Raw genomic sequence first — 27,332 nt, forward strand, 5'->3', positions numbered from 1 at the left:
CCGCGTCACAACAGCGGGGCAGTTGTTGGGTCAGAGGGCGGTCCCGGTGCCGGCGCCGGCCTCAAGGTGGGGGGCGGGGAGCGGGAGGAACCGAGAACCGCGGTCCGCTCACACTGTGGTCCGGCAACTGGGGCTGGGCTGGACTGGACTAACACCATACAGTGGCCATGGAGACCGGGCCGCCGGACCCGGAGGTGATGTTTGACCCAGGTACTGGTTCATTCAAAGGTCACCCCACCCCCCCATTCCCCAGAGCAGGGCGCCACCCCCCCCCCCCCCCTCAGAGCCGGGTATAAAAACCGGGGTGTAAACCCCACCACCCCGTCCCTCAGAGCCGGGGCTCAATTCCATCCTCGGGGTAACTGTCTGTGTGGAGTTTGCACGTTCTCCCCGTGTCCGCGCGGGTTCGCTCCGGTTTCCTCCCACAATCACAAAGATGTGCAGGCCAGGGTGAACTGGCCAGGCTAAATTGCCCCACAGTGTTCGGTGCATCAGCCAGAGGGAAATGGGTCTGGGTGGGTTACTCCCCTGAGGGTCGGTGTGGACTGGTTGGGCCGAAGGGCCTGTTTCCACACTGTACGGAATCCAATCTCTCAGAGCAGGGTGTGAAAGCCACCTTCCCTCGGAACTGTGTATGATCTGCACCCTCCCTCCCTCCCTCCCTTGGAACTCGGTATAACCCCCTCAGAGCCCAGTCTAAGACCTCCCTCCCTCAGATCCAGTAATTAATCCCAACCCCCCAGGCAGCCAAGAATAATGCCCTCCCTCAGGTCTCCGTATAACCCCCATTTCCTTCATAGCTGGGTACAGCCCCCCAATTTTACCTCCCTCCCTCCGTGCTGAGAAACCCACACCCTAACCTCAGAACTGTGTATAACCCTCACCACAAGCTCAGAGCGGGGTATAACAGCACTTTAGGGAACATCTCCGGGACACCCGCACCAATCAACCCCACCGCCCCGTGACCGAACATTTCAACCCGCTCAGCACCATCCTCATGACCTATCCTACCTGCCAATCTTCCTTCCCACCGATCTGCTCCATCCTCCTCTCCGACCTATCACTTTCATCCCCACCTCCATCCACCTATTATACTTTTGGCTACCTTCTCCCCAGCCCCATTTATCTCTCCATCCCAGAGGCTCCCTGCCTCATTTTTGATGAAGGGCTTTTGCCCAAAATGTCGATTTTCCTGCTCCTCAGATGCTGCCTGACCTGCTGTGCTTTTTCAGCACCACTCTAATCTAGACTCTGATCTCCAGCATCTGCAGTCCTCACTTTCATCGGGTATGACATCCCTATCCTCCCTCAGGGCCAGGTGTAAACTCCTGACCTCCTCCTGCAGATATTGGTATAACCCCCACCCTCCTCAGAGCCAGATATAACCCCTTCCTCTGAAAAACTACAAATCTGGAGATCACAGCCAGTCAGACAGCATCCATGGAGAGAGACAGCAAGCTAACGTTTCGAGTCTTGATGTCTTTCCATGGATGCTGTCTGACCCACTGTCATTTCCAGTATTTTCTGTTTTCAGTACAGATTCCAGTATCTGCAATAATTAATCCCTCCTGTTGCCAGATTTCCAGTATAATCACCATTTGCCTTTCGTGAGTCAGGTATCACCCCCATCTCCCTTAGACCTGGGTATAACCCACCACCACCCCCTCCCCCCACCTCCCTCAGACCTGGGTATAAATCCTCCCCTTTGCAGGTGGGAATAAATCCCCTATAACCAAATATGAAATCTACATCTACTCCCTGTTGGGTTGTTTTATTCTTGAGATTCTTGATGCAACTGCAACACCAACTTTTGTGAACAAGCAACCAAATTTACTAAGCACAGTACAGTTCAAGCTTTCTGGAGGATCCTTTAACACACACCTCGCATAGCTTTTTTTAATTTCAAAAATATACTTTATTCATAAAATTATTTTGCTATCTATACAATCGGTGATGCCATACATACGTATACATTGTATTTCTTTACAAACAGAGATCGGAATTAATCATTCGTATATACAAGTCTGTGTGTTGACCATCCAGGTATTTTGCTGAGGTGTCAGCGGGGCCCAGTTTCTGAGTGGGCCCCCTGTTCCTCTTAGGCAGGCAGACCTTACACGGTGGTCTTACCTCACTGCACCTTGGCGGCAGCTGCCCCAAGCTTCAGCATGTCCCGCAACACGTCCTGTGCCAGTCCGCAACACTCAGTCGGGGTCAATTCCTTTAGCTGGAAGATCAACAGGTTTCAGACAGCCCAAAGAGCGTCTTTCACCGAGTTGATGATCCTCCAGGCACAGTTGATGTTGGTCTCGGTGTGTGTCCCGGGGTACAGACTGTAGAGCACGGAGTCCCGTGTCACGCCGCTGCTCAGGACGAACCTCGACAAACACCACTGCATTCCTCTCTAGACTTCCTTGGCGTAGGCACATTCCAGAAGCGGGTGTGTGACAGTCTCGTCCCCTCCACAGCCGCTTCGAGGGCAGCATGCAGTGGGGCAGAGAGTCCGGACGTGCATAAAGGATCTCACTGGCAGAGCCCTTCTCACCACCGGCCAAGCCATGTCTTGGTGCTTGTTGGAAGGTTCTGGCGATGAGGCATTCTGCCAAATGACTTTGACAGTCTGCCCAGGGAACTGCTCCAAAGGATCTGCTCCCTCCTTTTCCTGAAGGGTCTCAAGGACACTATGTGCTGACCACTTCCTGATGGTCAAAGGTGTTTTTCTTCATAAATTTCTCCACGAAGGACAGGTGATACGAAACGGTCCAAGTATGGAGCGTTCCGCGGCAGCGAGGCCAGGCCTATCCTTCGCAACACGGGACAGGTAGAACCTCAGTATGTCTTTGATCTCCAACAAAATGGAAGGTGGCCCGGGTGACTGTGACGGCACAGGTTCTGGGAATACATTACAACACCGACAGTGCCTCACATCTGATGACCAGGTTTTTCCCACGATGGAGAGCGACTGTAGCTTCCATCTGCCCAGTTTCTGCCTCACTTTCTTGATCCGCTCCTCCCAAGACTTGGCGCACGCCCCAGCCCCCCCGAACCAAATACCCAGCACCTTCAGGTGGTCAGTCCTGATGGTGTAGGGGATGGAGGATTGGTTGGCCCAGTTCCTGAAGAGCATGGCTTCACTCTTGCCTCGGTTTACCTTGGCTCCTGAAGCCCGTTCGAACTGGTCACATATGCACATGAGTCTGTGCTCGGACAGTGGATCCGAGCAGAAAACGGCGACGTCATCCATGTACAGGGAGGCCTTAACCTGCAGGCCCCTGTTGCCAGAAATTGTCATCCCTCTTAGGCTCGCATCCTTCCTGATGGACTCAGCAAATGGCTCTATGTAACACACAAACAAGACAGGAGAGAGAGGGCAGCCCTGCCTGACTCCAGATCTGACTGGGAAGCTATCTGATTCCCACCCATTGATTGAGACTGCGCTGACAATGTTGGTATACAACAGTCTGATCCACTTGCAGATTCCCTCCCCAAAGCCCATTTTGGAGAGAACATCCAAATCTTCACCCAAACTTTGAAGAGAACATCTCTCGTATATGTATGCGATATCCTGTCAAAGACTTTCTCCTGGTCCAGGCTGATGAGGCAGGTGTCCAACCCTCAGTCCTGCACATAGGCGATCATATCCCTGAGGAGTGCAAGACTGATCTTCCTGCCCGGTACAGCACAGGTTTGATCAGGGTGAATCACCGAACCCAGAGCAGATCTGACCCGGTTGGCAATGGCCTTTGCCAAGATCTTGTAATCCACATTCAATAGTGAGATTGGTCTCCAATTTCTGATTTCCTCCCTCTTCCCCTTCCGCTTGTAGATGAGGGTGATGATGCCTTTCCTCATGGATTCAAGTCTTGGCCAATCAAGTCCCACAGAGCAGAAAAGAGCTCGACCAGTAAGCCGTTTTTATGACGGCGTTCCCACATTGCTATGCTGATATCCAAGATTTTAACCCAGCCATGGTAAAAGGACTGTGATAATGCATTGATTTGAAGGAGACCTTGAAGACAGTGGGTTTCCCATGTGCTTGATCTTCTAGGCGCTAGAGACTGAGAGTTCAGGAGGTGCTGTTGAAGCAGCTATGGCAACAGAATATCTGATTGATGGTACCCACTTGGAGTGATTGTGCACTGGCTACAGAGGTAGTGAATGACTAAGGTGATGGATGGAGTGCCAATTGAGCAGTCATTTGTGACCTGGATGATGATATGACCCCTGTGGAGACCGAACTCTTAAAATTCCCAGTGACTGCCTTAAAAGGATTGCACAACAACATTTCACATTTTAAGATTTTTACAGTGACAAATGTACTAAAATCAATTAAATATTACAAAGCAACTCATACTCTGAAGTACAGAAATGCTGCACTGAAACTCCCATAAAACATTTATACATTATATTGTACTTTAAAAATAGCCTTGCATGTAAAGTCCAAAATTATTCCCTGTTTTAACAGGATTCTTTTCCTTGTGTCATTGGGGTGAATCTTGTATCCTTTTAAGCAAACTCTCCTTTGTTCAACTCTTTTGAGCACAATCAAATTGACTTCCTGTAGGAAAGTACCAGCTGGTGATTCCATATTCTTCTGTGGCTTTGTCTCCAGACAGCTTCTGTTGGACGTTCTACCTCTCTGTCTCTGGACCACTGCCCCATTTTACCTTGAATTATAGCTACAGTTTAAAACAAAGCTGTCCAATACAGTCTAAGCATTTGTATCAAAAGTGATGAGCTTCTTCACTCTTGTGGAACTATATTGAGAAGGCAAGTTGTGAATATTGCACACTTCTGACTTTTACACTTTAGGCTTTCGGAAGTCAGGAAGTACAGTAAGTCAGTTGCTGCAAAATCCCCAGCCTTTGGGCTGCTTTTGTAGCCACAACATGAATATGTCTGGTCCTGTTCGGTTTCTGTCTAATGGTTATTGGCGTGTAATTGTCACCTGTTTGCACTTTGGACGACACCTTTCATTACTTTGACGCTTGAGAGTAGGTTGATCAAGTGGTAAATGACCAAATTGAATTTAACCTCCTTTTTGTGACCTCCGTGTATATGCACAACGTTCCTCATTGTTGAACAGAATCCAGTGTTATAGCTGTGTGCTGAAACAGTTTTGCAGATAGTTGTGAAGTCACTTTATGAAGTATGTGAACACATTGAAAAGGGTGCAAGAGAGGTTTGAGAGTAGTTTCAGGGATGAGAAATTTCAGTTGTGAAGATAGATTGGGGAAGTTGGGATTGTTTTCTTTGGAGACAAAATTAACATGATAGAAATTTCCAGTCATGAGAGGCTGGACAGAGTAGTTAAGGAGTAACTGGTCCTTATTAAAAAGATCAGGAACATTAGAATAAAGCAAATGAGACGTGCGAACAAGCTTCCCCACACAATGAGTGGATTGGTTTGGAATGTGCTACTTCAAAGCAAAGGGAGGCAAATTCAATAAAGACTTCAAGAGGGAATAAGATGATTATTATTTAAATAGAAACAATATTTTTATGGGAAAAGGTAGGAGAATGGCAGTCATACAACTCATTCAGAGGGCTGGTGTGCGCATGATGACCTCCTGCTCCATTACACTTACGTGAACTAAGATATTGTTGGGTCAGTAAGCTCAGCTGTTCTTTTATACCATATTGAGAGAATCACATTGGTTGAAGGCTGGCACTTCTGATGATAGAGACTTCAGGAGGGATCCAAAATGGTTCATCAACTGGAAAGTGATCTTAGATTTTTTTAAGAATTGTCTTTTGTGTTTGGGCTGGGTTTTGCCATTGTTAAGGCTAAGAATGGTCATGGAGCTCTCCTTCAGTTAGTTATTTAATTGCCCAGCAATATTCTTTGGATATGGCAACAATGCAGAGATTTTATCTGTTGCATTGGTTGTAAGATTGCTGAGCTCTATCTGAATCGTATTGCTTTTGCAATTCAGTCATAAGCTTAAGATAGAGATAGTATAAATTCTGATTACAATCTTTAATCCTTCTGAATATTGGAGTGGTTGAATATTGGAGAGGATTACAAATGTTAATTATTTAGAATGGATTACAGGATAAAACTGGTAACAAAGGTCAGTCTAACATCAGGAATGGAAAAACTATTAGATAATTTTTAAGGATAAAATTAAGAAGGGGCAGTCAATACAAATTTGTTAAAGTCCAAACCACATCTGACCAACCTGCTTGTGTTGTTGAAATTCTGACTAGCCTCAGTTTATCTGGTGGTCAGTCATACCTATTTCACCTATTGACTTGACCTGTGCGTCCTGGGGTTCTACGGTTAATGTGCTGGATGGAAGCGCTAACTCTTGTCTGTATCTAAAATTTCACTCATTCCTGTTCACCCATTCCAATATGGTTGCTAACTTCCATTGCTGGCTTAATGGTAAGCAATGTCTGGATTTTCAAATTAACCCACATTTTTAAGCCCAGCATTTACTACATGGCCTCACCTTTCCCTATTCCTGTAACCTTCTCCAGCTATTCAACTCTTGTGTAGAAACATCGCTATTTTTCTTTTATTTTTCTCTTTTTTTTTGGTTTGGAACTATCAGTTGAAGTTAAAAGTTGAACTTTGAACAACAGCTTGTTTAAAAGAGAAGATAATAAAGACAGATGTTTTATGTTAAAAATTGGCCTGGGAAGATAATGCAGTTTAATTCCTGATTGAAGAAACTGCTGACGAATCAGCAGCAAGCTATTGCCGTGCTTGGGGCTGGCAGCTAGTTGGATGTTGAGTTGATTAATGAAGGGAAAACTAGTTCTGATTAGGTTTTGGCAGGAAACAGTGTAATTTTTGTGGACTTCGAGGGACAGTGCTGCTTGGTTTTGCTCTCTTCCTAGTTTCTTGCAGTTATTGAATTGTTTAAAGTTCTGAGGGAACAATGCCAGTCTGTAAGAAATAAGTAAATATTTCTAGAAGTCTGCTGAAACTGTTTGCATTAATTAATGACTTTAGAATTCAAGCAAGGCATACAGTACTACTTGCCTGTGAACAACCCATCGATACCAAGCTTTCACAAAATCTTTGGACAATCACTGGAAACTGTTTAACTGAATTGACAAATTACAATTCTTCTATTTTCTTTTTTTGATTTATTTCTTCTGTGTGAGAGTAGGGGTATGATAAAAAAAAGTTAGGCTTTTGATTGTAAGTATTAATTAGATTACTTTGCTGTTTATCTATGTTCTACTGTTAGTAATACATTGTCAGTTTTGAGTTTAAGTTATAAAGTTCGTGTCCAAAGTTTGTTGTTTATTAAGTGTGATATGGGACAGTTAAGTAGTGTGGGGGGTCATTGAATGTTAATTCCACTGTGTTGTGAATCTAATGATGATGATTTGGTTTGGCTTGCCATCTATGTGTCATAACACTTGTGATTTCTGCATCTGACCTCTTGACTATACACACCACTAATCCACAATATATTAGTTGTTGTCCACTCATTTCTAAGCTCTGGAATTCTCTCCCTAAACTTTTGGCACCTTGACTTCACTTTCCAGCCGTAACCAATTTATGATTCTATATGATACTCCTTAAACTGGCTTCTTTGATCAATCTGTTGGTTATCTGATCAGATATTTTCTCATGTGGGTTGGTGTTGGTTTTCTGGAGAACACTTGTAAACAAGTCTTGGGATGTTTTATTACATTAAAGGTGTTCTGCAAGTTGTCAAAAGAATATGTGGGCGGCACGGTGGCACAGTGGTTAGCACTGCTGCCTCACAGCGCCTGAGACCCGGGTTCAATTCCTGCCTCAGGCGACTGACTGTGTGGAGTTTGCACGTTCTCCCCGTGTCTGCGTGGGTTTCCTCCGGGTGCTCCGGTTTCCTCCCACAGTCCAAAGATGTGCAGGGTCAGGTGAATTGGCCATGCTAAATTGCCCGTAGTGTTAGGTAGGGGTAAAATGTAGGGGTATGGGTGGGTTTCGCTTCGGCGGGTCGGTGTGGACTTGTTGGGCCGAAGGGCCTGTTTCCACACTGTAATGTAATCTAATCTAATCTAATCTAATCTAATCTAAAAATCTAATATTTGAAAAAAAAACACACTAGTAAATGAACTTCTTTACTGGTTTATTTGTAAAATATAAGCAAATTTTTTAAAAGGATGTTGAATTTTAAATATGCAAATAGTTAAAGAAAAGGAGCCAGAGAGTAGGGGTGAATGCCTGTTGGCCTAACTGGAGAGTAGGATGCAGGGGGGTTGGTATTATGACCAATACTACTCTGGTTTCATAATGATTTGGACCCCAGTAAATAGTACAGTTTTGAAGAAGCAAAATAACTGCAGATGATGGAATCTGTACAGAAAACAATAAGGGCTGTAAATCACAGTGGGTGAGGCAGCTCAGACACTCAACCCTAACAACGTCCTTGTAAATGTTTTTGAACCCTTCCAAGTTTCACAACATCTTTCCTATAGCAGGGAAACTGAAATTGAACACAGTATTCCAACAGTCTCCCAATCAATGTCCTGTACAGCCACAACATGACCTCCTAATTCCTATACTCAATGCACTGACCAATGATGGCAAGCATATAAAAGGCCGCCTTCACTATTCTGTCTACCTACGATTCCACTTTCAAGGAACTATGAACCTGCACTCCAAGGTCTCTTTGTTCAGCAACACTCCGCAGGACCTTACCATTAAGTGTATAAGTCCTGCCCTGATTTGCCTTTCCAAAATGTAGCACCTCACATTAACATTTATCTGCCACTCCTTGGCCCACTGGCCCAACTTGTCAAAGTCTCCCCGAGAGCTTCAATGGGTAAGGGAGGATTCCCTACTGGAGTCTACTCAACCTTCCCTGGTTCTTTCTCTGAGATCGTTCAATTGCCTGGAATAAAATTCTTACAAGCAGTCCATTAAAAGTTTAGCATATTTATTTAAACATTTATTACAGTATCACAGTTACAGAGTAAGAAGACACCAAGCCCTAGTCCAAGTAGGGGTTCTAAAACCTTAGCAGAGTAGCGGTACCAGCACTTACCAACCTCGTGCTCTCTCAGACTACTATGAAAATGGCACTCACAATCTTTAGTACTTATACAGTTTTTTGCCCACTAAACATGTCAGTCAAACACCTGCTGATGAACATAATGTTCTCGCTACATCCCTGCTGTGCTTGTGATGAACTTGTTAGTCTTTTGTTGACCGATCACATTAACAGAATAGTGATAATGAAAGTACCCTTGTACTGACTCGAGTGATGACATTAGTGTTGATATCCTCTAAAGTTTGGTCACATGCTCATCACCTCATGTCCTTGTTTAAACCTGATTACTGACTTTTTTATGTCTTAAACCCAATCCTCATTATTTTCCACCTCACATGCTTGGTCAGTAAACTCTTTATTCAAACCCCTGTTGTTTTCCCTTGGAGGTACTTTAAGTTTGAAATGATCTGTCAAAGGCTTTTGTTCCTCTTTAATTACTAATTTTTAAGTTTCGTAGCTGCCTAAACTTGTTCATGTACAGAGCTGGACTTCCTGCTTTTCCCAGCAAAACTATCTTAGTTAATACTTTTTTCCTTTTGCTTTATTTCTAACATTCTTTGGATTCTTTAATTCTAGGCTTTCCCTTCATGTCCTTTCTCAATCTAATGAAAGTCCTGTTGTATTCTGAGATAACTTTCTTTACTGTTCACTACACCACCAATTTTGGTGTCATCTGCAAACTTACTAACCCTAACTCCTTTGTTCACATCCGAATCATTTATATAAATGATGAAAAGCAATGAACCCAGCATCTATTCAAAAGACACAAATAGTGTCTTATAGTGGGCGGCACGGTGGCACAGTGGTTAGCACTGCTGCCTCACAGCGCCTGAGACCCGGGTTCAATTCCCGCCTCAGGCGACTGACTGTGTGGAGTTTGCACGTTCTCCCCGTGTCTGCGTGGGTTTCCTCCGGGTGCTCCGGTTTCCTCCCACAGTCCAAAGATGTGCAGGGTCAGGTGAATTGGCCATGCTAAATTGCCCGTAGTGTTAGGTAAGGGGTAAATGTAGGGGTATGAGTGGGTTTCGCTTCGCGGGTCGGTGTGGACTTGTTGGGCCGAAGGGCCTGTTTCCACACTGTAATGTAATCTAATCTAATCTATCCTTGTGGTACACCCCTGGTCACAGGTCTCCAGTCTGAAAAGCAACTTTCCACCACCACCCTCTATCTTCTACCCTCGAGCCAGTTCATTCCACACGTGATCCACCCTCTGTGTAAAATATTTGTGTCTTTTTAAAATCTCTCCTCTCACGTTAAACATGTGCCCCCCCTTGTCTTGAAATGCCCCATTCTAAGGAAAAGACAGCTACCATTAACTCTATAGATATCTCTCATTATTTTATAAACTTCTGTCAGGTTGCCCCTCAATGTGCTATGCTCCAGTGGAAAACAATCCCAGCCTATCCAGCCCTCCTTTATATCTCAAACCTTCCATGCCTGGCAATATCCTGGTAAATCTCTTCTGAGCCCACTCCACCTTAATAATATCCTTCCTATAACTGTGAGACCAGAACCGGACACAATATTGTGGAAGAGGCCTCACCAATGTCCTGTACAACCTCGATGTGACTTCCTAACTCCTATTCTCAAATAGGAGAATTACCTATTCTCAAAGGACTGAGCAATAAAGGCAAGCGTGCGAAATGCATTTTTAACTACTTTGCCTATGTGTGACGCAAACTTCAAAGAATTATTTACCTGCACCCCTATGTCCCTCTGTTCTACAACACTACCGAGGGGCCCTACCACCATTTGTGCCATTATGCACTACCTCACATTTGTCCGGATTGGACTCTCTCTGCCACTTTTCAGCCCATTGACTCATTTGATCAAGATCCCTTTGTAATCTTAGAAAACCTTCTTCGCTGTCTACTATGCCACTAATTGTGTTGTTGTCCACAGGCTTACTAACCATGCTTTCTATATTCTCTTCCAAATCATTTATAGAAATGACAAAAGAGTGTCCTCGTGTGATTATGCAGTTTGCTTGTTAGACTGCATAAACTGATTCTTTTCATTGATGAGACTGTTGGGCACAGATTACCATATGGAAATACAATGTTGTGTCTGTAACTGAAACCTGCGCACATGGTGTTTAGGAAATCCAGAAAAGGAAGAGAAAAGGCATGAGAGGCAGTATTTATTACCAGCCTATCATTTCTTGGGTTATTCCTATTGCCCTTCTTAAACAAAGGATCAACATTGGCTATTCTCCAGTATTTTGGGACCTTGCCTGTGGCTAAAGAGGATATAAAGATATCTGTCAAGGCCTCGGCAATCTCTTTTGCCTCCCTCAATATCCTGGAATTGATTCTATCAGGCCTTGGGGAATTATCTACACTAATGTATTTTTAAGACTCCACCATTTTTTCCTTGGTGAATACTGATGCAAAATTAAAGACCTCATGCACTTTCTCTGGCTTCACACATAAATTCCCACCTTTGCCTTGAGTTTTCATACCCTTTCCCTAGCTATCTTCTTGCTCCAAATAGGCATATAAAATACCTTGGCAAGTGGGATTAAGGAGAATCCCAAGAATATTTCATGGCCCCTTTTACTCCTTATGATTCCTTGTTTAAATTCTGTTCTGCTTCCTTTCTCTTCCTCAAGGACTGTATCTAAAACCATTTCCTTGGCAAGTTAGTTGGTAACTAGAGAGCCTGGTTTTAAAATAATAGATAGAAGAGCTAGAGTGGAAATGAGAAATTTCTTCATTGTTAAGACTTGGAAGACAGTACCTGCGCTCTCTTCCCAGAGGAACTATTGAAAGGTAATTGAACATGGACTTGAAGAGGACTAATTTACAGAATTATGGGGAAAGGCTGAGGTATGTTTAAAAAAAAAACTCTATCAGCATGAGTACAATGGACAGAAAGGCTGCCATTTTTCTGATCTGGGGCACGGTGAGCCTGTGTTGTAACTTCACCATATTAACATCATAGATGATTGCCATGTACATCTGCACTTCTTTTTTGATGGTAATAATGCTGAGAGACATACTGAATCATGAAATTACAGACTGAAATGTAACGCAGACCATATAGACCAGCTTGTGAATGCTCAGGTTTGGGCTGATAGAACTGTTTTGAAGCATCCAATTTAGCAAGCTGGTTGGAATATGGAACATTGTAGAGTGTGTCCTCAGTGTGATTATGCAGTTTGCTTGTTGGACTGCATAAAATGATTCTTATCATCGATAAGACTGTTGTTGGGCACAGATTACCGTGTGGAAATACAATGTTGTGTCTGTAACTGAGACCTGGCTACATGGTGTTTAGGAAACCCAGGAAAGGAAGAGAAAAGGCATGAGAGGCAGTATTTACTAAGAGCGAAGGACAGAAGCTATTTGGCTGGAGCTATGGAGTCAAGAGACATGGTAATTGCATTATTTGACATGTTTTATAGGTTTGGAGAAAGTGAGGACTGCAGATGCTGGAGATCAGAGCTGAAAATGTGTTGCTGGAAAAGCGCAGCAGGTCAGGCAGCATTCAAGGAGCAGGAGAATCGACGTTTCGGGCATAAGCCCTTCAGGAAATCTATCGACGTTTCGGGCATGAGCCCTTCTTCAGGAAATCTTATCGACGTTTCGGGCATGAGCCCTTCTTCAGGAACCCTGAAGAAGACCTCATGCCCGAAACGTCGATTCTCCTGCTCCTTGGATGCTGCCTGACCTGCTGCGCTTTTCCAGCAACACATTTTCAGCTCATGTTTTATAGGTTACTAACGAGTGGAAAAGCTGTGGAGGAACACATTTGCAAGGAAATTAGAGTTGTACAAATTAAAAGCTAACTAAAATGAAAGACTAACTGAATATAGACCATGATAAAGAACAGTGAGTATTGATGCAGTTGATATGCTGTACATAGATGTCCAAAAGGTCTTTGATAACAGTGCTGCACAAAAGACAAGTCAGCTCACAGCTGGATGGAATAGTTCAGTTTAAGATGCCTGATCAGTATGGACAGGTTGGGCTGAAGGGCCTGTTTCTGCGCTGTCTGACGCAATGATTCTATGACTTGTGGAATAAAAGGGAGAGTAGCAACATGGATATTAAATTGGCTGAGTGACAGAAACAGTGAGTCATGTTTACTTTGAACTGGTGGAAGGTTTGTAGTGCAGATTCTCAGGCGCCAATATTAGGACCTCTGCATATAAAGATATGTTATTGACCCAGAACTTGGGGTACAGAGTACAGTTTCAAAGTTTGTAGAAGATACAAAAGCATTATGGAAGCATTATGATTTTTGAGGAGGATAATCTAGAATTTCAAAAAGGATGTAAACAAGTTGGTGGAAAGGGAGGATAGGTAGCAGATGACGTTCATTGTGCAGAAATGTAAAGTGATTCCTTTTAAGATTACATGGAGAGAAAATGGGCATAAAGAGCACAATTCTAGAGGGGATTCAGGGACAGATGGACCTGAATGTATATGTTAATAAGTCATTAAATGTGACAGAACGTGCTTAGAGGACACTTAATAAGAGCAAGGAGGCAACTTGCATAAGTCGCTAATTTGGCCTTTGCTGGAGTATTGTATCCAGTTCTACAACTGCACTTTAAGGAGAATGTGAAGACATTAGGAAGAGTGCAGAAAGAATGGCAACACTTAGGAAAATAGTTTGAGAGAAATCAGGACTGTTTTTGGAGTCCTCGAGATGTACAGCACAGAAACAGACCCTTCAGTCCAACTAGTTCATGCTGGCCAGATGTCTTACCTAATCTAGTCCCATTTGCCAGCACTTGGCCCATATCCCTCCAAACCCTTCCTATTCGTATACCATCCAGATGCCTTTTAAATGCTGTAATTGTACCAGCCTCCACCACTTCCTCTGGCAGCTCATTCCGTACACATACCACCCTCTGTGTGAAAACATTGCCCCTTAGGTTCCTTTTAAATTTGTCCCCTCTCACCCTAAACCTATGCCCTCTAGTTCTGGACTCCCCCTCCCCAGGGAAAAGACCTTCTCTATTTATCCTATCCATGCCCCTCATGATTTTATAAAGCTCCATAAAGTCACCCGTCAGCCTCCGATGCTTCAGGGAAACAGGCCCAGCCTATCCAACTTCTCCCTTTAGCTCAAATCCTCCAACCCTGTCAACACCCTTGTAAATCTTTTCTGAGTCCTTTCAAGTTTCACAACATCTTTCTGATAGAAGGGAGTCCAGAATTTCATGCAATATTCCAAAAGTGGCCGAACCATTGAAACATCTCCTTGTATGTAACAATCCTGGGAAAATGCTTGCTTTCCAGTTTCTGATTGTGCCTCTATAGCCCCCTCTGATCTCTCTATCTTTTTCTATTTCCTGCGCTAATCTCACTGTGATCATTACAGTCGGTTGCATCTTGTAGGATGGACTGGCCTCCTAAGCCACTATTTATCTTGTAACCAACATAATTTTAAAAACCTAGAATGTCTGATTAATACCTTGTTGCTGTTGTGGGTCCTCTGGATGCCACATTTCCAACATTACAACAGTGACTATTAGTTACAATTCATTATATTGGCTGTGAAGTGCTTTGAGGTTATGGAAGTTGTTGTTAGATATGATTGTTTTCTGTTCATGTCTACTGTTTCTGAGATTAAATTGATGCTTGTGTGTAGTTTGGGCTAATTCCTTTACTCTGGAGTGACTGTTGTTATGGGTGGAGCTGGTGTCATTAACCAAATAACTATGATCACTGTCATTATACTGCAAAATACACATCATTCTATGTAATTATGGATCTCTGCAATCTGTAAATGAATAAGCTGCTGGCCATATGTGACAAATTGGGAACTTGGTGAATTTGATTTCTCAAGTAATTAAAACTGTGTTTAGATGATGTCATTGACCATATGAACTCTGCAGTTGCATGTTTTTAATGCTGTGCAAATACAAACACTGCTTTTCCAGTTAGTATTTTGCTATTTTCTCTCTAACATCCAGTAAGAACAGAGTTGGGATCGCATATATGTTTCTTACAGTTAGCGCTTTGGTCACAATCCTTTGACTGTCCCTTCAGCATTCAAGGAAATATGTACATAGGGTTTCAAACCCCCCCCCCCCCCCCCCCCCCCCCCCCGGCCCCTGTTGGAATACAGCGTGGCATTGTGTATTCTGACCTTATTGCAAATGGTAAAGCATTCTGTGTGAAATGGAGCAAACAACATATTTACAATTATAATTATTTTTCTGTTATGTTCTCTCCATCCTATCATTCTTCCAAAGCTTCATTGGATTGTCAGTACTAATATGTTTGTGAAACAAATTATGCAGCAGTCCGGACTGTTTAATAAATGGTATTGTGCAAATGTTCCTTTAAGATCTTTCCTGTCTCAGAATGTTTATTTGTTGGGGCTGGTTCCTCAGGATGCTGGTTACCTCTGATGCTTTACTCAAGTGGCCCTTACTATATGAGGCTTCTTGCCAAATGATGTCAGAGGGTAATATCATGGAAGGAGATCATTTGCATTGAGTTTATATCAGCTCTCTGCAACAGCAACTTGTCTCATTTCTTTCCTCTGCCGTTCTCTATAGTTCTGCAAATATCTTCTCGTGCATCTATCCAGTTCCCCTTTTAAAAGCAATGATTCATCAAACTTGCAAGCTGTCCATGTCAGATAAGGTTTTCTCCTTTTAAAAAAAAAATTAACCTATTTTTCTGGTCAGAGATGTTATTATGCACTTTTGAGGACTTGAATGCAGGCCTCCTGGTACAGGGTAGGGATGCTACCATTGAGTCACGAGAGAGCTCTTCCATCCCCTACCCTGTCCCTGTGTGCCTTGCTTGAGTCTTGTTGGCTTTGCTCTCGGCAGAGGTAACCCACTTTCACCTGTTTACAGTTAAGATTTATACCTAAATCATCATTACCTTTGTACTGTGTGTCCCTAGTTATAAAACTCTCAATCCTGAATGTCTTGTTAACAGCTTTCTCCACATCCCCAGACGTGGTTTGGCCAGCATAACCCACATTTTGAGAATAAATTCAAATAGTGACATTAATGCCCTGGTTTCCTTCATATGCGATGGTAATTGTTGTTGGATTTGTTGGTAAAAATCTTAGTATTCTTTTTCCCAGTTTGTTTGGGATCTCAGTACAGTGTTTCCAATCTATACCCAGGGAATGCTGCTAACAGTTGAACACTATTCTGACTTTTATTTTAAAACAATGAGCACATTGAGTGATGGAGGGGCTGGGTTGGAGGGATACCAGAATGCCATTGTAGGTAATATATGTTTTGGTTCTGAAGAAACTGGTTGGGGTGCTCCTTAAGATTGTGGATCCATTTACTGTAGGATATTACTGATGTGATGGTGTGTGTTGTTCCATGTTGTAAAATAGAGGATCTTTGTAATTCTGAGAGAAATAACTTAGTGAGCAGACAGACTGCAGTAATGACATCTGCATACACTTTGTTATATGCACTTGACGTTCAGCAGAAACATGTTCATTGTTTAAATATTGTATATTCAGAAATTCTTGCTTTTTAAAGGTTTCTTGATTTCATAAGTTCTAATGATTTGCCATTTTTGAAGGTTTAAAGAATATATTCAAAACATCTTTCTACAATGAAATATTATGGAAACATTTTTCCTTGATTTGCACTTATGGTACAAATCCTGAACTGGACTGGAAGTGCTGTTCAAATTGGGCTTTTACCTTCTAGCCTTTATAAACCTGCCCCTTTATTAACCTGAGGTAGGTCTGAGCTGCAATGACTTGTAATTTTTTCACAGGCTGGAGATAAAAGTGGGATTGTGATTTTCATGGGGCTGCATAGACACTATAATATTGCGAAAAAAAGTGTAAAATCCGCATCTACAAACTCCTGTCATCTTAAGTTGACATAAACCTACTAACTGCATTTAAGTAATCCTCGATTTTGAGATTAGTAACCATAAGTACCTAAGATGATTAACCAATAATAGGATCAGGATGTTAATTTGGAATTGCAAGAGAACAGCCCAAGACCTTGAAATTAGTGTACTTGAGAAAGGGTAGCTTTCAATTTTTATTTTTGTAGCAATCTTGACCAAAATAATTCAGATCTTAATTTATGACATATAAATGATTATTAAAACTAAGTTGAACAATGACTTGGAAAGATGGATGTTTCCTTAACCTCAGCTTTGAAGTTGCAAAAGTATGTCAGTGAATCCCCTTTAGTGATTAATATGGAAACAGGATGAGATTAGTTTAATTCGTACTCTTAAATTGGTGCTGGCAACCAAATGCTCCGTATATCCATTACTTACATTTGGCTCACGTCTCCCATCCTCTTGCCTCACAAGCTGACCAATGTCCAAGTCATGTCCCCATCCCAGTACCCTTGGACCAGTGAATCTTGTACAGTGACCCTTGGAAACTTGGTCTGTCATGGGGTTCTGAGACATAGTATGGGCTTGATTTCCAGCCTCCTCGTTCCAGGACACAGCATCATCTGGACAGATGCATGTGTAGGTGGTGAGCAGAGGGTTACAGATCCTTAGGAATTAGGTTTATATCTGCTCAGGCTTGGAGGGCCGAAAGGCCTGTTCCTGGGCAGTAAACAACTCCACCGACTTTCGTATCATCCACAAACTTGTTCACCCAACCTTCTAACCCCTCCTCCAGGTCATTTATAAAAATGACAAACAGCAATGGTCCCAAAACAGATCCTTGCGGAACATTGCTAGTAACTGCACTCCAAGATGAACCTTTACCATCAACTACTACCCTCTGTCTTCTTCCAGCCAGCCAATTCCTCATCCAAACCTCCAACTCACCCTCAATGCCATACCTCTGTATTTTTTGCAGTAGCCTACCATGGGGAACCATATCAAATGCCTTACTAAAATCCATATACACCACATCTACCGCTTTACCCTCATCTACCTCCTTAATCACCTTCTCAAAGAATTAAATAAGGGTTGTGAAACACGACCTGCCCTCCACAAAACCATGCTAACTATCCTTGATCACATTATTCCTATCCAGATGTTCATAAATCCTATCCCTTAGTCACCTTCTCAAAGAATTCAATAAGGTTTGTGAGGCACGACCTGCCCTTCACAAAACCATGCTAACTATCCTTGATCACATTATTCCTATCCAGATGTTCATAAATCCTATCCCTTACAATTCTCTCTAAGACTTTGCCCACAACAGAAGTGAGACTCACCGGCCTATAGTTACTAGGGTTATCCCTACTCCCCTTAAACTCACTTGGTTCACTAATGTCCTCCAGGGAGGGAAAATGCCTTCCATACCTGGTCTGGCCTTTGTGTGACTCCCGACCCACAGCAATGTGGTTGACTCTTAACTGCATTCTGGACGGTTAGGAATGGGCAATAAATGCTGGCCTAGCCAATGATGTCCTCATTCCATGAATGAGTAAAATAAAATGCTTGCTGTATCTGCACGCTTGCATTTTGTGTCTCATGTCGAAGGGTATTTGGATCCCTCTGTACTGTAGCATTCTGTAGTATCCATCAATTTAAAAAAAAAATTTACTTCACCAACTTGCCTATCAAAGTGGATAACCTTTTTCTATATTTTGCCTTTTTGCTCATGGCAGTGGTAATAATGCAGAACTTGTCACTTTTGCAGATTTGCTTTATAATTTAGTTCCTAACTTCTCATTCTTCTTCAACAGCTTCTTTCTTTCTGCTCCCTGTGTTATTGATATGTATGTGGACCATAATAATTTGATCTTTCCCCTTTTATTTCAAGTTCCTCTGCACTCAGACGAAATGCTCTTAATGCTAGTCCCAAACAAGCAGTGTAGCCTTGGGTACCCACAGTCAGTTGCAGAAAACAGTATCTGTCCCACTATAACCACACTATCCATAACCATCACTACATTCACTTTTACACCCTGCATCTCTCAAATGGCTTCCAGTCTTTTGTTTCCTTCCTGCCATCATTGCTGTTGCCTTATACGTATTTGTTCTTGTAATTCTAGCTTAATTTTAAGTGTTGATCTTTTCACCTTGACTTTAGTCCATCTGTATTGAGCAACTGGTAATTTGTTTGGTCATGTGCTCAGGATGTGCCATAACACTGAATTGTTTTTGGAATTATTTTACTGATCAAGTATATAGATTTTAAAAGACAGCTGGATGAGTACGTGATTAGGCAGGATTTAGTGGAATATGGGACAAATGCTGGCTAGAATCAAGGAGGGTTTCCAGAGGCTAGAGTAAAGGTCACCGAATTGTGGTCACTGTCCCGAAAGTGCTCACCTACCTCTAATTCTAACGCCTGGCCTGGTTCGTTACCCAGAACCAAATCCAGTATGGCCTCACCTTTTGTTGGCCTATCTACATATTGTGTCAGGAAACCCTCCTGCACACATTGGACAAACATCGACCCATCTAACGAACTCGAGCTATAGCTTTCCCAGTCAATATCTGGAAAGTTAAAGTCCCCCATAACAACCATCCTATTACTTTCACTCTTCTCCTGAATCAATCCTTTCTTCTACGTCTCTAGGACTATTAGGAGGCCTGTAAAAAACTCCTAACAGGGTGACCTCACCTTTCCTATTCCTAACCTCAGCCCAAACTACCTCAGATGGCGAGTCTTCATCCATCGTCCTTTCCATCGCTGTAATACTATCTTTGACAAGCAATGCCACATCTCCCCCTCTTTTATCCCCACCTCTGAGTGCGACCTTGAATTATTTTGTCTGGTTATTGTGGTTTTATGGGCTATTTGTAAGATTTTGGGTGTGAATTCATCAGCTGTCACAGTGCATTTCGAGTGCTGGAATGTTGCAGAGCTTTGATCCTGCTGCCTCGAAGTCAAGAGTTTGAGCTCATGTCTAAAAAAGGGAACTTGAGCATTCCAGCATGGTACTGAGAGAACGCATTGCTGTTGAATGTTAATAGATATTCCAAGTCAGTTGGTGCGAATGAAATGAAGACTCAATTTTTGGAGAATTTATAGACTTCCTCAGTCCTGCCATTCTTAGTTCACACCCAGTGTCACTGGTGTTCTCTGTATATATGGGGCATTGGTTAGCTTAGTAGGCTGAATGGCTTATTGCGATTCAGACTAATAGAGTCATAGAGATGTACAGCATGCAAACAGACCCTTCGGACCAACCCGTCCATGCCGACCAGATATCCCAACCCAATCTAGTCCCACCTGCCAGCACCCGGCCCATATCCCTCCAAATCCTTCCTATTCACATACTTATCCAAATGCCTGTTAAATGTTGCAATTGTACCAGCCTCCACCACATCCTCTGGCAGCTCATTCCATACACGTACCACCCTCTGTGTGAAAAAGTTGCCCCTTAGGTCTCTTTTATATCTTGCCCCTCTCACCCTAAACCTATGCCCTCTAGTTCCGGACTCCCCGATCCCAGGGAAAAGACTTTGCCTATTTACCCTATCCATGCCCCTCATAATTTTGTAAACATCCAAAAGGTCACCCTTCAGTCTCCGACGCTCCAGGGAAAATTGCCCCAGCCTGTTCAGCCTCTCCCTGTAGCTCAAATCCTCCAACCCTGGCAACATTCCTGTAAATCTTCTATGAAGCCTTTCAAGTTTCACAATATCTTTCCGATAGAAAGGAGACCAGAATTGCATGTGGCCTAACCAATGTCCTCTACAGCCGCAACATGATCTCCCAACTCCTGTACTCAGTACTCTGACCAATAAAGGAAAGCATACCAAACGCTGCCTTCACTATCCTATCTACCTGCGACTCCACTTTCAAGGAGCTATGAACATGCACTCCAAGGCCTCTTTGTTCAGCAACACTCCCTAGGACCTTACCATTAATTGTATAAGTCCTGCTAAGATTTGCTTTCCCAAAATGCAGCACCTCACATTTAGCTGAATTAAACTCCATCTGCCACTTCTCAGCCCATTGACCCATCTGATCAAGATCCTGTTGTAATCTGAGGTAACCCTCTTCGCTGTCCTTGCCTACAGTATGAGTTCAATTCCCACACTAGCTGTGGTCTCGCCCTCTCGACCTCACCCCAGGCTTGAGACATGGTAACTCAGGTTAAACCATCACCAGTCATCTTTGTTTAGTGAAGTTAAAAATCACATAACACCAGGTTATAGTCCAACAGGTTTAATTGGAAGCACTAGCTTTCGGAGCGACGCTTCTTCATCAGGTGATAGTCCATCAGATAAACCTGTTGGAGTATAACCTGGTGTTGTGTGATTTTTAACTTTGTACACCCCAGTCCAACACCTGCATCTCCAAATCTTGTTTAATGTAAGAATTATCTGTGGTCCTCTCCGACTTTAGTGACTTTCCGTTCACCTTTATATGTATATACTCAATTAATGGCCACTAATTTATGAACATTGTACAGATGAGACATTAAACTGAGGTCTTTTCTGCTGTGGGATGAATATAAACAAGCTAGCAGTATTGTTTGTGAAGTGACGGGACATTCTCTCTCGTGACCTGGAATGCTGGTTATTCTTCATCCAATGTGAATTTAAAAATGTATGGTCATTATCATATTGTTGTTTGTAGGATTTTTTTGGCTGTCACATTTCCCACATGGTAACAATAGCTGCACTTTAAAAGCACACCATTGACTGTGATGTACTTTGTTATGAATAATTTTGTTAAATGCAAATCCTCCTTCTCTCTCCACTCTCTCTGGTTTCACTGAAATCTTTGTTATGCTTATGTGTGTTTTGGGCTAATTTGCTTCAGAGAAGTAGTTCGTGTGGGTGGAGCTAGTCCATGTTCTCAACAAAATATTCACAATTTAAGAATGATCTGGATGAGCACTAAAAATGCCAGGGTATAGTAGGGTATGGACCAAGTGCAGGTAAGTGGGAGTAGTGTAACTTTATTTTTGTTGGTCAGCATAGACATGGTTAGCTGAAGGGCCTGTTTCTATCCTATATGACTCATTTGTGTATGAAATAGTCATAGAGATGTACAGCTCAGAAATTGACTCTTCAGTCCATCTCGTCCATGCCAACCAGATATTCCAGCCCAATGTAATCCCACCTGCCGGCATCTGGCCTATATCCCTCCAAACCCTTCCTATTCATATTCCCATCCAGATGCCTTTTAAATGTTGCAATTGTACCAGCCTCCACCACTTCTTCTGCAGCTCATTGCATACACGTACCACCCTCTGCATGAAAAAGTTGCCCCTTGGGTCTTTTTTTATATCTTTCCCCTCTCACCCTAAACCTATGCCCTCTAGTCCTGGACTCCACCACCCCAGGGAAAAGACTTTGTGTATTTATCCTATTAATGCCCCTCATGATTTTATAAATCTATATAAGGTTACCCCTCAGTCTCCGACGCTTCAGGGAAAACAGCCCCAGCCTGTTCAACCTCTCCCTATAGCACAAATTCCTTTTAGAACCCTTTCATGTTTCACAATATCTTTTCAATAAGGAGACCAGAATTGCATACAATATTCTAAAAGTGGCCTAACCAATGTCCTGTACAGCCGCAACATGATCTCCCAACTCCTGTACTCAATACTCTGACCAATGAAGGAAAGCATAACAAACGCCGCCTTCACCTTCCTATCTACTTGCGTCTCTACTTTCAAGGAGCTATGAACCTGCACTCCAAGGTCTCTTTGTTCAGCAACACTCCCTAGGACCTTACCATTAAGTGTAGAAGTCCTGCTAAGATTTGCTTTCCCAAAATGTGCAGGTTAGGTGAATTGGCTATGCTAAATTGCCCGTAGTGTTAGGTGGAGGGGATTGGGTCTGGGTGGGTTGCTCTTCGGAGGGTCGGTGTGGATTTGTTGGGCCGAAGGGCCTGTTTCTACACTAAGTAATCTAATCTAATCAAAATGTAGCCCTTCATATTTATCTGAATTAAACTCCATCTGCCACTTCTCAACCCATTGACCCATGTATTTATAAGGTAATTTCCTCTGCCCTGAAGGTCTTTAACCATGTCCTGAAACAAACTCGCTACCACAGCCTCATTTCCCCTTCCCCCACCTCACCCTAGTTCCAAACTTCCAGCTCAGCACTGTCCCCATGACTTGTTCTACCTGCCTATCTTCTTTTCCACCTATCCACTCCACCCTCCCCTCTGACCTATCACCTTCATCCCCTCCTCCACTCACCTATTGTACTCTATGCTACTTTCTCCCTACCCCCACCCTCGCCCTCCTCTAACTTATCTCTCCATGATTCAGGCTCTCTGCCTTTATTCCTGATGAAGGGCTTTTGCCTGAAATGTCGATTTTGCTACTCCTCTGATGCTGTCTGAACTGCTGTGCTCTTCTAGCACCACCAATCCAAAACCCATGTATTTATAGCCTTGTGATAACTGGGAAAAAGTTGTTTTTCCACATTAACACAGTAAATATTTAGCGCAAAGGGTAGTGGTTTATTTGACAAAAGAGAGAATGTTCATTTACGTATATGTTACACTGAGAGTCATGATTATATAGAACAAAATGCAAATTCCCTAATCTATTCATGCCAGATTATACTGATCACTGATTATAATGAGTTTAAAAAAAAGATGGTGACTAATTTTCTATTCTAAAGAATGGGGGTGTGAATGGGGTGGCACAACGTTTTCTTAGTTGTTAACAAGGTTACAATTACAAACTCTACATCTCACACATGAGTCATAGTCATACAGTTGAGAAACAAACTCTTCGGCTGAACATGTCTATGCCGAACAACAACAAAAAAACTACATTTCTCCCATTTACCTGCACTTCATCCATAAACTACTACTGTATCCTCTAGCATTTTAAGCGCTCCTCATATGCTCTGAGAGTACCTACCCCCACCACCCTCTCAGGCAGCACGTTTCATATTTCTACCATCTTCATGATGAAAAAAAATTTGGTTTATTCCGAAATCTCATAAGTTAGCCACTGGCCACGTGACGAATTTGGAAATCGATTTGGTGAATTGGATTTCTCGTGAGTAAACAAGACTGAGTAATTAGATACCGTCACTGACCATGTGAACTCTGCAGAGGTATTTGCACGCGTTTGCATATTTCACCTTTGGTAAGATCGCAAGACGAAAAGCGTATTCGTGCTTTTTTTAAAAAAAAGTTTCGCTTCCTTGGATACCAGATAGTAAGCAAATTTGCACTTGAATAATATTTCTCTGAATTATGAGTTTATTAGGTGTTTTGAGTTAAGATTAGTGCAATGGTTGTGTCCCTGTGGCTGCACCTTTTACGGCTGGGTGACTGTTCGATGAAGCATGTGACAGGTACAATGTCACAATATTTGTTTAGCTTACTGGGGATAGTCGAACATGAAATCGCAGAGTAGAGGAGCAGCAAATACATTTTTTCCAAACCACAACTTTGTAGAATCGAATAACCAGAACAATGAAGTGCTTGTCTTTGCTAATTTATGAAAATAAGCTTCACTTTTTTAAAGAATAGCTTCTCTTCCGGATGGAAGGGTTTTGCTTTGATTCCCAATTTCACCCAGGACAAGTGTTGCAAGCACACTGTTGACCCCTGATTCAGAAAGCATATTGTATACCGATTGACTTGACTGTGATATCCTAATGATCAGATACACTGTCACTGGTAGTTGTCTGGATCACTGGAGGGAGCTGTCTTGCGCAGAAAAAATGGGGAGATAAATTATGTATGAAAAAATCTGACGAAGCACTGAGTAAATTGCTATTTTACAGATTCCACGGGCCATGGAAGTAACAAGTACATTTTTGCCAGATGATCTGAAATGTATGAATATTATTTATAAGCATGCAAAATTATACTGCATTCGTACTGTACCATTCCTTTAGTCAGAACTATGTAGTAATCAGTTTATCATTTTGATTGTCTGCTTTTTCTTTCATTGCTCCAGACGTATTGAAAGAACCAGATGGCTGCGTAAGCTCTGAGGTAAGTTATCTGTTTCTCTACCTTTCTTCAACGTGCATTGTAACAGCAGAGCCTGTAGTCCATTTCCAACGTAGGGAATGCAGTTATTTGTCATTACACATCCTGGGGGTTATGTTGATATTGTTGTGGCTGGTTCATATGCAGTACAGTAACTTTGCACTTAGATTGGCCTTTCAAGTAGAACCAAGTGTGTTTTATGAAATTAGAATTTTGTAGGTCTTCTCGGAGCATGCATCAAATGATTTTGATGAAGTCTCAATAGAAATGTGTGAAGGGTTGCTCAAAAGTTAGGAGAAGGTCAGAAGTAACATGACACCAGCTTATGGTCCTCCAAGTTTATTTGAAATCACACGTTTTTGGAGTGTTGCCCCTCCGTCAGATGAAGTGAAAAAAAGTATACAGGCCCAGAACTTATAGGCAGAGTGATTGTGCAAGTGGAGTGTTGAATAATAAATCTCTGCAGATCAAAATTCAGATGGTGTGAGTAAAGTGTCACCAGTTGAATAGTAAACAAAGGGGATGATAGAAGTGCCTCTTACAGAAACTCAGCACCCGCAAGCCAGAAACAATTTCGTTTCGGCACTCTACATCAGCATCCCCCATGCTGCAACAGCCTCAGTATTCAAAACCAACAACTGCCAATTTCCACATGCCGTCCAACAATTCATCTGCTTCATCCTCGACCAAAAAGTCTTCACCATCGACACCTAGTTCTTCATCCAGACACATGGAACAGCCATGGGGACCAAATTTGCACTTCAATATGCCAATAGTTTCATGCTCAAGTCTGAGCAAGACATCTTTGCTGCATAGGACCTCCAATCAACAGATACAGTTTGTTCTGCTATGACACGAGTTTCTTCAGTGCGAATTGGCTATAACACAATTGGAGAACTTAGACTATTATTTGTAGAATGGGAACATTCCTTACCTGTATTTGCTATAATGCCATTCCGGTCCCATTGGTTTAAATGGTGATGCTATTACACTATTTTCTTGTAATGTGGAATTGCACGGGAATGATTGCATTATATCAGAACAGACTGTACACCAGATAACATCAACATTTTCTTCCTCTGGACTCTTGGCAAGGAATCACTGAAATGATTATACAACAATATCAACAAGCTTCATCTCACCATCAGACTTACCATGGATTACTCTTCAGAATCCATCTCATTCTTGGACACATGCATCTCCATCAAAGACAGGCACTCAGTACCTCACTCGACTGCAAGCCCACGGATAACCTCACAATGTTGCACTTCTCTAACTTCCACCCTAAACATGTTAAAGGAATCATTCTCTATGGACAAGCCTTGCATATACACAGGATCCTCTCAGACGAGGAGGAATGCAACTGACACCTAAAGATGCCTCATAAGAATGGGATGCAATGCTCAACTCGTTGATCGCCAGTTCCAATGTGCCACAGCGAAAAACCATAATGAGCTCCTCAGAAGATAGACAGGTGACTGTTAGAGTACTCTTTGTCGTCCTGTACTTCCCTAGAGAGGAGAAACTATGCCATGTACTTCTCAGCCTTCAATATGTCATTGATGATAACGAAGATCTCGCCAAGATCCTCCCCACGCTGCCACGTCTCGCCTTTAAACAATTGCCTTAGCTTAAACAGGCCATTGTTCAAGCAAACTAACCAGCCTTCAGGACGACATTGACCACATCACCACACAACCCTGCCACATTAAACTCTGCAAGACATGTCAGATCATTGAAATGGATGCTATCATCAAATTTGGGAACAATATCCACCACATACATGGTAGATACTCATGAGACTCGGCCAATGTTGTCTACCTCATACGTTGTAGGCAAGGATGACCCGAGGCATGATGTATCAGCAAGACCATGCAAATGCTACTGCAATGGATGAATGAATGCCGCACAACAATTGCTAGACAGGGATGTTCCTTCCTAGTTAGGGAACACTTCAGCAGTCAAGGATGTTCAGCCTCTGTTCTTTGGGTAAATGTCATCCAAGGTGGCCTTTAAGATACACAACAACGCAGAATCGCCGAGCAGAAACTTAACTGTGATCTTGGGTTTATGTTGCGCTGCATGTAATTTCTCTAGACAGTAAAATCTCCCTTCCTGTCCTATTTTAACTCCATTGCCTTGATAACTTATGATCTCTCAACCATAATTAGTTTATACAATTTTGGATTATTTGTTACTTTGGTTAGACCCTCAGCATGCGACTCATACCTATCATCTTATTCCACCCATTTGGTTTGTCTCCAGCAGCACCCCATTTTTAATTTTTAGTAATTATCGCTCTGCCTCAATTAATTGGATTAAAGGTCATCATCTTCAGTTACTCAAAGTTTGTGCGAAGATTTGTAGCTCGGGTGCTCGTTGCTGTGGTTCTGTTCGCCGAGCTGGAAGTTTTTGTTGCAAACGTTTCGTCCCCAGGCTAGGCGACATCATCAGTGCTTGGGAGCCTCCTGCGAAGCGCTTCTTTGATGTTTCCTCCGGTGTTTATAGTGGCCTGTCCCT

General features: G+C 42.7%; 1 protein-coding gene across 6 annotated transcripts in view; it reads left to right on the top strand.

The window, feature by feature from the left end:
* Positions 1-30: 30 nt before the first annotated feature.
* pnpla7b (patatin-like phospholipase domain containing 7b) overlaps positions 31-27,332 on the top strand; it is a 345,798-nt gene continuing 318,496 nt past the window's right edge. For 2 of the 6 annotated variants that reach the window (XM_043719899.1, XM_043719901.1), the window contains exons 1-2: positions 33-210; positions 24,778-24,815. In XM_043719899.1, the coding sequence (XP_043575834.1) occupies positions 168-210; positions 24,778-24,815 (81 nt within the window). In that variant the 5' untranslated portion in view covers positions 33-167. Of the gene's footprint in view, positions 211-23,919; positions 23,956-23,988; positions 24,028-24,267; positions 24,654-24,777; positions 24,816-27,332 lie in introns of those variants that run through there. The other 4 variants (XM_043719904.1, XM_043719902.1, XM_043719903.1 and 1 more) reach the window with 4 other exon arrangements.

This window comes from Chiloscyllium plagiosum, chromosome 30 (assembly GCF_004010195.1).
Source record: "Chiloscyllium plagiosum isolate BGI_BamShark_2017 chromosome 30, ASM401019v2, whole genome shotgun sequence".
In the NCBI taxonomy this organism is placed as follows: domain Eukaryota; kingdom Metazoa; phylum Chordata; class Chondrichthyes; order Orectolobiformes; family Hemiscylliidae; genus Chiloscyllium; species Chiloscyllium plagiosum.